Genomic DNA, 14,036 nt, shown 5'->3' with positions numbered 1-14,036 from the left:
AGTGTATATGGGGGCTAATGGTTTTGGAGGTCCAAAAGGAGGTCCAAAGATAGCCAGCTCTATACCTTGGGGAACAAGGTGAAGCAGAATATCATGGCGGAATTTTGTGGCAGATGAAAACAGCTGGGATCATGGCACCTAGGAAGCAGAGACACTTCTCTCACCAAGGACAAAGTCATTCCCCTTAACTCAATCTTATTATTAAGATTGAGTTGGTCAAGACTGATAAGTAGTTTCAGACCATGGTTTTTTGTTTATTAGTCTTTTGTCTGCAGATGTCATGTACAGTAGTACTAAATATTGATTAGGTATATATAGGATTTTTTTCTAAAATCTATTTATTTATTTTATGGTACTGGAAATTGAACCTAGGGGCTTACCACAAAGCTATATCCCTGGGATTTTTATTTTGAGACAGGGTCTTGCTAAATTGCCAAGGCTGGCCTTGAACTTGGTAGTACTCCTGCTTCAGCCTTCTGAGTTACTAGGATTTCAGGTGTTTGCCTCCATGCCCAGCTTATAACATTTTTCTTTCTTTTTTTTTTTTTAAAGAGAGAGAGAGAATTTTTTAATATTTATTTTTTAGTTTTCGGCGGACACAACATCTTTGTTTGTATGTGGTGCTGAGGATCGAACCCAGGCCGCACGCATGCCAGGCGAGCGCGCTACCGTTTGAGCTGCATCCCCAGCCGGAGCTTATAACATTTTTCTGAAGAGCAGTAATACATATAATAAATAGAAGCCTGACTTTTGGAGTACTCCATAGGTCACTAAAAATGATTTCAATCAAACTGTTATGAATTGCATAATTTAGGAAAGTTATGAATCATATGAGCTTAGTCATGATGATAACTAGTTAAAGTTGCAGCCGGGGTGTATAAGTCTCACTTTGATTTCCAAATTGTTTTCCCTTTGAGTTACTTTTAATGAAAGAGGATGTAGTGGGTGGAAGGAAAAAATGTAGGTCACAGATGAAGGATGAACATTTGTATTTGAAACATATATTTGAAACTTGAGGTTATTGGCTTGGTGATTCTCCACATAACAGTACTAATTTCATTAACAGCACCATTTTGCTCAGTATTTTGACATGTGGCTTCCTCTTTTTGTGTTAATTTTGCTTATAAACTGCATTCTTTTGTAACCTAAACACTTAACGATCCTAACTGCTCTGAGGGAAATTAATATAACTATTTTGTGCTAGTCAAAGAGATAAACTAGGATAAAATGAAGAGTCAGCAAAGAGCTGTGATAGGGAAACTGGAGAAATCTTTTTTTGACTTTCACAGAATACTAGATATGTCCTGCAAGGCCAAGTATGGTTGATTTTTTGGATCCTTCATCAGTTTCTATTTGTGAGAGATGTTAAGTTTATATAACTGGAACTGTTAATTTGAAGAAAGCCTGAGAAAAGTTGGTAGGGAAGAAGGGTCAGGGATAAGTTTCACTGGGGTAGGGAAGTGAAATGAAGGACTTTTCATATACTGTAACTCCTAACTTAGTTCTTAAATTAGCCATGGAGTTGGGTACCTCAATACTCCTCCCCCCCTTTTCTTTTCTCCCCTCTTTTTAAATTTTATTCCTGCTGGGAATTGAACCCAAAAGTGCTCTACCACTGAACTACATTTCCATCCCTTTTTATTTTGAGCTAAGAGTCTCACTGAATTGCCAAGGCTGCCCTTAAACTTGGTATACTCTTACCTTAGCCTCCCAAGCCACCGTGGTTACAAGTGAGTGCCACTATGCCCAGTGGTCAAAAGCTCTTGATGGGGATTAATTACTCGAGGCTGATGAAACTCCATCCTCCTTTACTGGTAAAAACCCATAAAATTACATGTTTAGATCCTAGGTTCTGGGGTTCCTGACCTACTAGAGAGCATTTCTCTCCTTACCCCTTAGATTCAGGAAGGGATTCATCCATGCTTAGGGTTTATTTTACAACCTGTTCAGGCAGCTTCTCTCCTACTCTGTATTTTTGAGAGTGCTAAAGAGCTGGTCTCGTGTCTTCTGCACTGATACTGTAAATACTTCATAGCAGTCCTTTTCCACTTCTGACATCAAGAATAGAAGCATGATACTGATGGTATTATTTTGGGGGGTACTTTTTGTATTTCATACAGTATAGCAGTTAGAGAGTAAGCAGAGTACTACTGTAGGGGTTCTTCATTACACTTGGAGATTGTATTCTAGGAAAATGCAGTTTGCTGCAAAAAAAGAAAACATTAAGGTTCACAAATGTTTCCTTCTATGACAGTTTATTTAAATTGCTCTCAAATACATGGTACAATTATCTATATGTATGTGTATGTGTATAGCTATATATATACACACACACATATTTATGCTTATATTTATATAAGCAAAATTTATACCCTTTTGAGGTTTAAATATTAGTTTTAACTTAATATCAACTTTTTAGTTCAAAGAAAGAAACTAGGCTATACTTTAGGTTATCATACTATGATCAATGACCATAAAAGCTTATCCCAGATACAGAACAACTCAGGTGTAAGAAAAGGATGGAGTTGAAGGTTTATCAAATCTCTTGTAGGCTACTCCACATGTATATTCATAGGGGGTTTATCATAGGCCTAAAACTCCTGCCTTGTTTTTATTCTTCTTTTAGAACATTTAGAAGGAGCAAAGTATTAGCTGTTTTTTTACTGCTGATATCAGTATTGAGAATCATACTATAGCATAGTTTTGCTTTCTTCTCACTTAAAATCACTGTATGGCTTATCAAGTAACACATTTGCAAATGTATGATGACTTAATACAAAGGAAGTCTTATGTAAGTGGGCAGTGTAATTGAGAATTGTATATAAGAAACAAGACAGACTATGTCATTCTAAAGTCTTTCATCATCCAGTCCCTCCCACCTCCTCCTCCCATGAATTATGCTATATCTACCTAGGTATCCAGGCCAGAAACCTAGAAGTCTTTTGGTGATTTCCGCCTGGTTTGCTCAGCATCTTACCCACTGATTTCCCAGATTTTAGTTTTCTTCCTCTTTGACACATTTTCCACACTGGGTTATAATGATATTTCTAAGTAACAGCTGTTGTCCTTGTCCAGAGTCCAAAATCCTGAATTTTGTCCCATGGTCCTTTAACCTGACTTCTGTCTGCCTCTCAAGCCTCACACCTCCTCCTCATCATCTTCTTTTCTTTTTTGATACTGGGGATAGAACCTATAAGCATTCTACCACTGAGCTGCATCCCCAGCTCTTCTTTATTAATTTTATTTTGAGACAGGGTCTGGCTGAATTGCCAGTGCTGGCCTTGAATTTGGGATCCTTCTGTCTCAGCTTCTTGGGTTGCTGGGATTACAGGAATGTGTCATTGAGCCCAGCCACTTCATCTTTTCTTTCTGTGCTGTTGTGCACCACAGCTTCATTGAGTTGCTCTCACTTCTTTAAGTCATAGATTATCTGTTTCCTGAGGACTGCAGCATGTTATGCCATCTACTTAGAAACTCTTCCTTCTTTCCCTTTTCTTGATGGCAACCTTATCCTTTTGATTTTAATACTGCTTCCCTAGGAAAGCATCCTTGGCTCACCAGGCAGGAACCCTGCCCCTGTTGTGTCCTATAACTTCCTATAACTGCTCTCTCGGCAAATGACACACTTTATTATAATTTTGTTTGATCTCTTCCCCCAGTATGAACTATTGGAAATATATTTTTCTGTTATATTGGTAGTGCCTGAAAGATAGGAGGTTTTTAATAAGTATTTGTTAAATAAATGCATAAATGGAATCTGTTGGAAAAGAGAAAAAAAGTGTAGAATATGGGTTTAGAAAAAAAGAAGTGAAGATGGGGTGATAAAAGATACAAAAACAGTAAAGAAGGGTGCGGTATCTCTAAGCACCATTAGGCAGGAAGGCAAGTGGGGACAACTATAAACTGTAGCTCTTGACAGAGAAAGGGAGGAGTAGATAGGGGACACCTTAATTAATAAAATTCTATTATATATATAAATTAAATTAATTTAATTAATTTTGAATTAAATTGTGTCTTTTATTTTCTAATTTGTGTTTGTAGTTGGCTGAAATGAGAAAAATCTCAGTTATTTAGGGTGATGGCTGGATCAACTTGTAGAAAGTTGAGATAGCTGCTCTCATTTTAAAGAGTAATCAGCAGAATTACTGATAATTACAATTAAAATTGTAGAGTTTTAAAGAGTTCATGACCAGATGCTGAGCAAAGAAAGATCATTTTGGTAACATAGTTTTTAGGACTAACTGTAATAAACTTTGTTGTAAGTAGAATGATGGTTTATACTCATTTATTAAGAGATTTAAATGTAGAAAAGAGAATCTTTGGGGAAGGAAGTGTTTGAATTCTGTTGAAAAAGCTCTAGAAAATTATGATTACCAGTGGTTACAGTTTTGAAAGTGAAGTGCAGCTGAATATTGAGTATCCAGAGCATCCAGTGCCCCTACCCTTCCATGAATTATACTGTATCTACCTAGGTACCCAGACCAGAAACCTGGGAATCTTTTGGTGATCTCCATTTGGTTTGCTCAGCGTCTTATTGATTTCCCAGATTCCGGTTTTCTTCCGCTCTGGCACATTTTCCACACTTCTCACTTGCTAGTGAGAAGACAATTTCAAGAGCAGTATATAGCTCTAATTTGGCTCCAAAGAGAGATCTGTTTTTACTAGGTGGTTTGTGATGGCTCCAGGACATCCAATTTGGGTTATCTACTCATTAAAAGAGAATAAATTGCAATGCAAACATACTTGTTAAGTATTTTAAAGTATGATAGGTAGCTACATTTAAAAAGTGCTTATTATAGAAAATATACTCAAATACTGGTGATGTTACTTATCTTGTCATTTTTTAAGGCCTGTTTTTATAATAATTAAGATCATGCAATATGAACAGTGTATTTTAAAATCTCCCTTTGTTTCATTAACACAGCATAAGTTTTTTTTTTTTTTTGGTATTAGGGATTGAACCTAGGGGCCGGGCCCTTCACTACTGAGCCATATTCCCAGCACCCCGCCTTTAAATTTTTTTTTTTTTTTAGTTGTTGATAGACCTTTATTTTATATGTTAATATGCGGTGCTGAGAATCCAACCCAGTGCCTCACATGCCAGGCAAGTGCGCTACTGCTGAGCCACAACCTTGCCCCCAGCTCTTTTTTTTTTTTTTTTTTTTAATTTTTATTTATTTATTTTAGTTATCAGCGGACACAACATCTTTGTTGGTATGTGGTGCTGAGGATGGAACCTGGGCCGCACGCATGCCAGGCGAGCGCGCTACCGCTTGAGCCACATCCCCAGCCCCGCCCCCAGCTCTTTTAAATTTTTTATTTTTCAGTCCTTAAAAAGTTGTAGTAGGGGCTGGAGATGTGGCTCAGCGGTAGCGCGCTCGCCTGGCATGCGTGCGGCCCGGGTTCGATCCTCAGCACCACATACCAACAAAGATGTTGTGTCCGCTGAGAACTAAAAAATAAATATTAAAAATTCTCTCTCTCTCTCTCTCTCTCTCTCTCTCTCTCTCTCTCTCACTCTCTCTTTAAAAAAAAAAAAAAAAAAAAAGTTGTAGTAGCCAGGTATGGTGGCGCACACCTGTAATCCTAGCTGCTTGTGAGGCTGAGGCAGGAGGATCAGGAGTTCAAAGCCAGCCTTAGCAACTCAGGGAGGCCCTAAGCAGCTTAATGAGACCCTGTCTCTAAAAATATAAGAAGGGCTGGGGATGTGGCTCAGTTGTCCTGCGTTCCATCCCTGATTTAAAAAAAAAAAAAAAAAAAAAGGTGTAGTGTACAGCATTTTAAATGGTTGCAGATTTTTCCCTGTCATTTGGAAGTTCTGGAACTTATCCAGCTGTTTCCAGTTATTAATTTGCTTTGATTCTTTTGTTATAAAAAATAATGTTGGGGCTGGGGTTGTGGCTCAGCGGTAGAGCACTCGCCTAGCTGTGCGAGGCCCTGGGTTCAATCCTCGGCACCACACTAAAAAAAAAAGTAAATAAAATAAAGGTATTGTATCCAACTACAACTAAAAAATAAGTATTTAAAAAAAATAATGCAAAGATGAGTAGTGAATATCCTTGTGCTTAAAGGTTGTTTTTTTCCTTCACTTTGACCTGTTCCTTACTTTAACTTAGTTAAATGGTTTTCTTTTTCTTTTAATAAGAGAGTTCTTCTATTGTGATGCAGCCACTGCTTGAGTCACATCCCCAGCCCCTTAAGAACTAGAATTTAGATCTTCATCATATTTAGTTTAGATTTCTTATAGTACTCCAGGGGTTAGGGATGTAGCTCAGTGGTAGAGCTCTTGCCTAGCATGTGGAGGCATGGGGTGGAGGGGGTGGGGGAGAGATACCCTATTGGTTGTGCAGTGCATTTAGGTGCTTCGTAATTATTACATCAGAAAGAGCTTATTGTTTGGCACTCTCATTTTAGTGATAATACAGCCGATGAGTAGGTTCAGGTGCTAATCACCTTTTTTACCTTTTTTTCAGAGAAGCTTGATTCTTTGCTCTCAGACTATGACATCCTCTCTCTTGCCAATATCCAGCAGCACTCCATAAGGAAAAGGGATCTGCAAGCCTCAACACATTTGGAAACATTACTAACTTTTTCAGCTTTGAAAAGGTAATTTGAATTATTTATAAAATAATATTGGATCAGTGAGGGGCTTGGTTTGGCAAAAGCAGAAATCTTAGGAAAATCACATCATAAAGATTTGTAATTGATATAATTATAGTCTGCCATACATGATTCCTATTCTAAAAATTCATACTGATGAGTGTTTTCTTAAAAAGTGAGTGATGTAAAGGTATTAATGATGGTGAAATGTTTATGAAATTGTAAGAAGGAATTTTAATTTTTTATTGTTTTTATTTGGGGGATATTGGGGTTATTTTGTGAGGGTACCAGGGATTATACCAGGGGCACTTAACTACTGAGCCATGTCCTCAGTCCCTTTTATTTTTTATTTTGAGGCAGGGTCTCACTTAGTTGTGTAGGGCCTTGCTAAGTTACTGAGGCTGCTTTGAACTTGTGATCTTCCTGCCTCAGCCTCCTGAGCTGCTGGGATTAGAAGTGTGTGCCACCCCGCCTAGCTAGGGATTTTTACAAATTGAATGCTTATAATACTTTACATTTTCAGCACAACCAACCAGGTACTAAATATTATCTTTACTTTATGTGTGAAGACATGAGAGAGAGAAAAATGTTTTGTTTAGGACCCCACACATAGACCCCACACATAGTGGTGGACTGGGTCTAAAATTGAGCTCCTCTTATTTCAACCATAAATTGATTGATGTGCTTGATTTGGGTAGTAATTTTAATCCATGCTCTTTTGCAGATTTATTTATTTATTTTTTAAATGAGCATTTTAAAAAAATGAAGTAACTTTTTATTTTCATAGCTTTATTTTATTCATTTATTTTTTATGTGGTGCTGAGGATTGAACCTAGGGCCTCCCATGTGCTAGGCAAGCCCTCTACCACTGAGCCACAACCCCAGCCCATGTTTTGCAGATATAAACCAGTTCAGTAATTGCAGACCTCATTCTAGAGTCTGTAAAGAAACTTTTTATCCAGTATTAAAAATAAACACTAGGAGAATGTAACTGGCCTGAATTATTGTTTGTTTATAGGATAGACTTGTATCCCATTCTTCTTTAAATTTTAATTTAAAAAAAAATTTTACAGTAGGATGCATTTTCACATATTGCACACAAATGGAGCACAATTTCTCATTTCTCTGTCTGTACATGGTACAGAGTCACTCCAGTAGTATAATTATGCATGTATATAGGGTAATAATGTCTATCTTATTCTACTGTCTTTTCCATCCCCACAACCCCACATCTTCCTTACTCCAAAGTTCCTTTATTCTCTCCTATCCCCCTGTTCCACTTATTTATTTATTTACAGCCTCCACTTATCAGAGAAAACACTTGTCTTTTGTTTTTTGGGGGATTAGCTTATTTCACTTAGCAAGATATTCTCTAATTATATCCATTTGCCTGTAATTTTCATTGTTTAAGGCTGAATAATATTCCATTGTGTATAAGTACCACATTTTCTTTATCCATTCATCTGTTGAAGGAATCTAGGAAAAGTAATATGTTTTATGTTTGCCTGCTTAGGTGCTGGGTATGGTAGTGTTTGTCTGAAATCCCAGTAGCTTGGGAGTCTGAGACAGGAAGATCACAAGTTCAAGGTCAGTCTGAGCATCTTAGTGAAACTCTGTCTCAAAATAAAAAGAGTTGGGGATATGGAGCTCAGTGGTGTATATTCCCTGGGTTAAGTCTCCAGTACCAAAAAACAAACAAACAAACTGTATTTCAGTGGTGGAACATTTGCCTAGCATGTGAGAGGAAGGTATCCTGTAGTTTTGATTTTCATTTTATGTGAAAATGAGCACCTTTTCATTTATTTTATTTTTCAGTCAGTTGACTTTTCACATTCTGGGACCATTTTTCTATTGGATTGTCTTTTTGACTATTAAATTGTAGTAGTGTTTAGAACATTAAAGAAATTGTTCCATTACTGTACATTACTGATTATTTTAGGCAGTTACAGGCATGTGCAACCATGCCTGGCTGTTATTCCTTTTTTGAAGACACAAAAAGAAAAATAAATAAAAGGCGCAAAGATGTTAGATAATGTGCCTAAAATCTCTCAGCTAGTAAATGGTTGATATGGGATTTGAGCACAGGCCTAATTCCAAAGTTAGTGTTGTGACTGTTGTACTGATAAGAGTTGGTGAAATGGATATGATAAACTGCAAGGAAGGAGTAAGAGCAAGGGGAAAGGAAAGAAAGCAGAACTCAAAATTAAGTTTTCTGGGTTTCTGTTAAAGCTTGATTTGGGGTGGCCTGTAAAATCCTTGCCAAGGGGCAAATATTTGTATGCCTTGTGTATTTCTCTTCCACGTCTCATAGATGACATTGGTTCATTAAGAAAATGTTGGGCTGGGGATGTAGCTCAGTGGTAGAGTGCTTGCTTAGCATGTGTGGGGCTCTGAGTTCAAACCCCAGCACCACAAGGGAAAAAAGAAAAAGAAAATGTTAAATAATATGGGGAAGTTTGTAATTTATTTTTTCATAGTTTTCATAGTTTTATTTTTCATAGTTTTGATCTTAAATGTTTAATGGAGGGCTAGGGATGTAGCTCCGTTGGTAGAATGCTTGCCTTGCACAAGGCTCTGGGTTCAATCCCCAGCACCACAAAAATAAATAAATAAATAAACTAATAAATAAATGTTTAATGGGAAATATGTCTGCTGATTTATGAGAATTTCGTGCCAGGTGCTTAACAGGTTATTTAACCTTCAGACTAGTCATTTAGTCAATATTTTTGCCATTTGCATAGAGGAATGCTAGGTTCATAGATTAAAGCCAAAGGCAAAGAGTGAGTAAGAGGAGGAGATAGGATTTGAGCCAGGGTTTTCAGAATCAAATCCCAATAGCCTTCCTTTTCTACTACATTGTGTTATTAGAGCTAAAAAAAAAAAAAAGAGCTGACATGATGAGTGCATATTATGACTGACCTCACCTTTGTGAGTACACTTATTGTGTTGAACCACAACACAAGGAAAAGACCACCGACTTTAATTTTAAACCAAATTAAAGCAAGCTTATATTGTGTACACAAAGAAAATGGCCAGCGACTGTCTCACCCAAAAGCCGGGCCAAAGAACAGCCCAGCTCTCAGGGAAGAAAATGTTTTTATAGCACAAAAAGTTACAAAGAGGAGTGTCTTGGGAATTTAGAGCTAACAGGTTTCTGGCAAACGAAATACAAGGGCAGATGGCAGATTAATGACCTACATGACTTGATGTTTCAAGGTAGGGAGTAAATTCAGATCTTGACATCAGAATTTATGAGGCACCGCTGAGGTTTCAGAGAGGGTTGTTATCTGGTCAAGGAGAGCCAGGCATGGGTGAGTTCAAGGCCCGGGCAGGGAATCCAAACAAGTTTGGAAATTGCAATAATTATATAGTAAACACAAATGAATTTTTCATGACTTTGTGATGCGATGGCTTCCAATCTTAAGGTGAGTTCATCAGTTACTTGGTAGTAATGGTAAATAAGTAGATTGTTTTAAAATAATAATGGGAGGGAAAAAAATAAACCAAGATTACACAAAGGTTGGAAAGCACAGAATGCTGAGAAGACTGCATTAATTAATTTTATGAAAAAAAGGAAAATGTTTAAAATTTGTATTTCCTTTTTGGTGTACATTGAGAAATACTTATCTAGGGCTAGGGATATAGCTCAGTTGGTACAGTGCTTGTCTTGCATGCATAAGGCCCAGGGTTCAATCCCCAGCTCAAAAAAAAAAAAGAAAAAAAAGAAAGACTTATCTAACTTAACAAAAAAGTTGCAAATTTTTTTATAATGTTATCAGATTTTTTTTTAAGCTAGATGTTTTTCCTAAAGATGAAATATCTCGAATTATTTGTGAAGGGTAGGACTGAAAGAAATTAAAGTAAGGGCTGGGCGTGGTGGCGCATGCCTGTAATCCCAGTGGCTCCAGAGGCTGACCATAGGATCATGAGTTCAGAGCCAGCCTCAGCAAAAGTAAAACGCTAAGCAACTCAGACCTTGTCTCTAAATAAAATACAAAATAGGGCTGGGGATGTGGCTCAGAGGTTGAGTGACTCTTGAGTTCAATCTCCATTACCCCGCCCCCGCCCCCCACTAAAAAAAGTAAGATGCCTGATAAGATGGACCATTAAAAAATAGGAAAATAATGGTAATCCAGACTGGTTAGTACTAATCTGTTATTACAGTAAATTCTGTAATCATAAGAAAGATAAATTTAAGTTTGTAAGTAAACAATTTTACATAACTTTAGGAAGATAAGTTAAGGTAAATTTTGATTGACATTTCCTGTTGGAGCTTTTATAGCTCAAAAGCTAAGATTGGAAAATTTGAAAAACCATAATTTTACCGTTTCTTGGTCTTTATCTTTACTCTAGAGCGATTTATAACAGAAAATGAAAAATATAGGGTTTTTTTTTTTTTACTTGTTTGAAAGAACCTTAAAAATAATATGATTCATAGAGAGCTTTAAAGCTAAATAATAAGAATTTATAATAGGGTTGCTTTTGACAGTTCTCAGCATAACTGAAGGTGAAAAAAATTATGACTGAATGTGTGGGAAGATACAGTTTTGGAGAGCAGGAGAAAATGTTCTAAAGTTTTAGGAAATAATGTTCTATTTTGTTTCTTTCTCTCTAACCACTAAAAACCACAAGCAAACTAAAATTACCTTGTGTGCTCAAAAGTTAAAAATATTTGTTGACCCGGGAACTGTTCCAGTCTGGATTTCTTCCTGGCAGTTCAAAGACTCAAGCAGACCCATGGGGAAGCAACATTTCATATTTTCAACACCACAGCTGACAAAATTTGTTCCTGTGGCTGAGATAAATAGCATGCCTTTCTTTGTCTTTGGTGTTCATGAGCACATTGAAAGGGCTCTGTAAATAATAATTGAAAAAAATCTTGCTCACTGTTAGACCAGGACGCAAGAAAAGACCACTGACTCCAATTAAAATCAAATTAAAGCAAGCTGATTATTTCGACCGGCCGGGCTGCCTTTCCCTCCCAAAAAACGGCGTGAACAAAACAGCAACCCCACCTTTCCTATAGCCCAGCTTTATAGCCCAGAAAGTTACACAAAAGGGGGGTTACAGATAACAGAACTCTGACAAGCATCACACTAATGGTAGTTTACATTTTTTTTTTTTTTTTGCTGGCCCCAACATCAGAATTTATGAGGACCATTAGAGCCTCAAAGAGGGTCGTTGTCTGGCCAGGGAAGGCCACTATTTATGAGGTGTCACTAAAGTTTCAGAGAGGGCTGCTATCTGGTCAGAGAGCCAGGCATGGGTGAGTTCAAGGCACGGGCAGGCATTCCAAGCAGGTTCAGAATTTGCAGTAATTTATAGTAAAGCCGAAATTAGTTTTTCATGGCTTTGTGGCAAGATGGCTCCCAATTTTAATAAAAGATCAGGTTGGGTCTATCACTCACCATCCCAATTTTTTTGTCAGAACAACAAACTGTAGAAAACAAAAAGCCCCATCTAAAGATCCAAAGGGCATATTTTAATGTCTGCATTGGAGGCTTTGTTTTTATTTTCCTAATGGTAATTTTGGGTATATAGTTTTCAAGATAAGTTCTTTCGAGGAGGAGGGACTCATGAGTGCTTTTAAATGTAGAGAGCAGCTATTTATTAATTTGCACAGCAATAAGAATTTTCCCACAGGGTACCCAGCTTGATTGCTAGAGGCAGCAGAGCACCAGGTTGTGAAATACAGCAGTTAGTTTCTAGTTTCACTGTTCACTAGCTGTGTAACCTTGCATTAGTTTCACAGTTTGTTGATTAACCTCCATGCCTCAGCTCTGACTTGCGTGGAGATAACATAGAGTATATAACATTAAGTAGTTGTTCAGTTAATGATATATAATAATATTAATCTTTAGTAATAATTTTTCCAGATAAGCAAAAATTCTGCTTTGGTTATCCAAATACATGTGTTTACTTATTATCAATTTTGTAGGAAAGAGAAACTCATAAGCTCTTTGAAAATCGCCTCCAGTTAGTTTCTTTTGGTCTGCCAAGTTTTTGCAGTTAGACCAGAGTTCTTTTGTCTTTACAGGAGGTACATTGCTCTAAATACCTTAGTTATAACTTACATAGTGTTTTTTTTACTGTCAACTTATCCAGAATTTTAAGAAAGTTTAGGTTCTTTTTTTTTTTTTAACATGCATAGAGTGAACTCTGAATGCATTTTCTCTTTAGGCATTTTAAATTGTACTTGACATCAAGTACCGAACGCTTTTCACAAAATTTCAAAGTTGTGGTGGTGGATGGTGAAGATGAAAGCGAGTACACTGTAAAATGGCAAGACTTCTTCAGTGGACATGTGGTTGGTTAGTATGGGGCTTGGATTTTGTCCTCATGTCTGGGGGGTTAGTTCTCTAAGTCTAACAAAATTATATAATCTCTTCTGGTAGGTAGGTGGGGGAAGGGCTTGCTCTCATAGGAGTGCTATTCTGCTATGGTTCTGTTTGAGCTGTACTAAATTTGAAAGAAGAAACATTATAACAAGAGGAAATGAGTGTTACCTAGCATGTCATGCTAGCTGGCTGATTTGATGATTAAAATTAATTTCAAATGATACAGATTTAACCTTCTCTTGTCTTTATGCAAGGACTGTAGGCTTTTCTTTTAATAATATCTTTGTTTTGTTTTTGATGCTGGGGATCGAATCCAAGGCCTTGTGCATGCAAGGCAAGCACTCTCCCAACTGAGCTATATCCCCAGCCCCAATAATATCTTTATTTTTTTTATTTATTTTTATGTGGTGCTGAGGATCTAACCAGTGCCTCACATGTGTGAGACAAGTGCTCTGTCTGGGAGCCACAACCCCAGCCCAGTAGGCTTTTCTTAATGAGACTTAAATCAGGGAAACTAGGGGAACACATAATTTATTATTATTATTATTTGATACTGGGGATTGAAGCCAGAGGTGCTTTATCACTCTGTTACTCCACCAATTATTATTTTTTAAAAATATTTTTTAGTTGAAGGTGGATACAATACCTTTATTTTATTTTTATTTGGTACTGAGATCAAACCCAGTGCCTCACAGGTGCTAGGCAAGTGCTCTACCTTTGAGCCATAACCCCAGCCCCTCCCCTAGTTATTTTTATTTTTAATTTGGAGACAGAATCTCACTGAGTTACTAAGGATATTGCTAACATGCTGAGGCTGGCCTCAAATTTGAGATTCTCCTGTCTTAGCCTTCCGTGTCCTTGGGATTATAGGTGTGTACCACCACACCCAGCCAAATATCCTACTTTTTATATTTATTTGAGAAAATATATCAAACAAGCAGTTGCAGGTTTTTGTTTGTTTGTTTGTTTTGCAGTATTAGGGATTGGACTCAGGTCTTTTTATTTTTTATTTTGAATCAGGGTTTTGATATATTGCCCAGACTGACTTCGAACTTGAAATCTTCCTTCCCAGGCAGCTCAGGTTACAGGAGTATGCCA

At 37.2% G+C, this 14,036-nt stretch overlaps 1 protein-coding gene across 3 annotated transcripts in view; it reads left to right on the top strand.

The window, feature by feature from the left end:
* Adam17 (ADAM metallopeptidase domain 17) overlaps window positions 1-14,036 on the top strand; it is a 49,740-nt gene that overhangs the window by 2,433 nt on the left and 33,271 nt on the right. For all 3 annotated transcript variants that reach the window (XM_026387220.2, XM_026387152.2, XM_026387290.2), the window contains exons 2-3: window positions 6,474-6,606; window positions 12,781-12,911. In XM_026387220.2, coding sequence (XP_026243005.1) covers window positions 6,474-6,606; window positions 12,781-12,911 — 264 coding nt within the window. The remainder of the gene's footprint in view (window positions 1-6,473; window positions 6,607-12,780; window positions 12,912-14,036) is intronic.

Source organism: Urocitellus parryii, chromosome 12 (assembly GCF_045843805.1).
Source record: "Urocitellus parryii isolate mUroPar1 chromosome 12, mUroPar1.hap1, whole genome shotgun sequence".
Classification (NCBI taxonomy): domain Eukaryota; kingdom Metazoa; phylum Chordata; class Mammalia; order Rodentia; family Sciuridae; genus Urocitellus; species Urocitellus parryii.
This window is presented reverse-complemented; position numbering and strand designations above follow the sequence as displayed.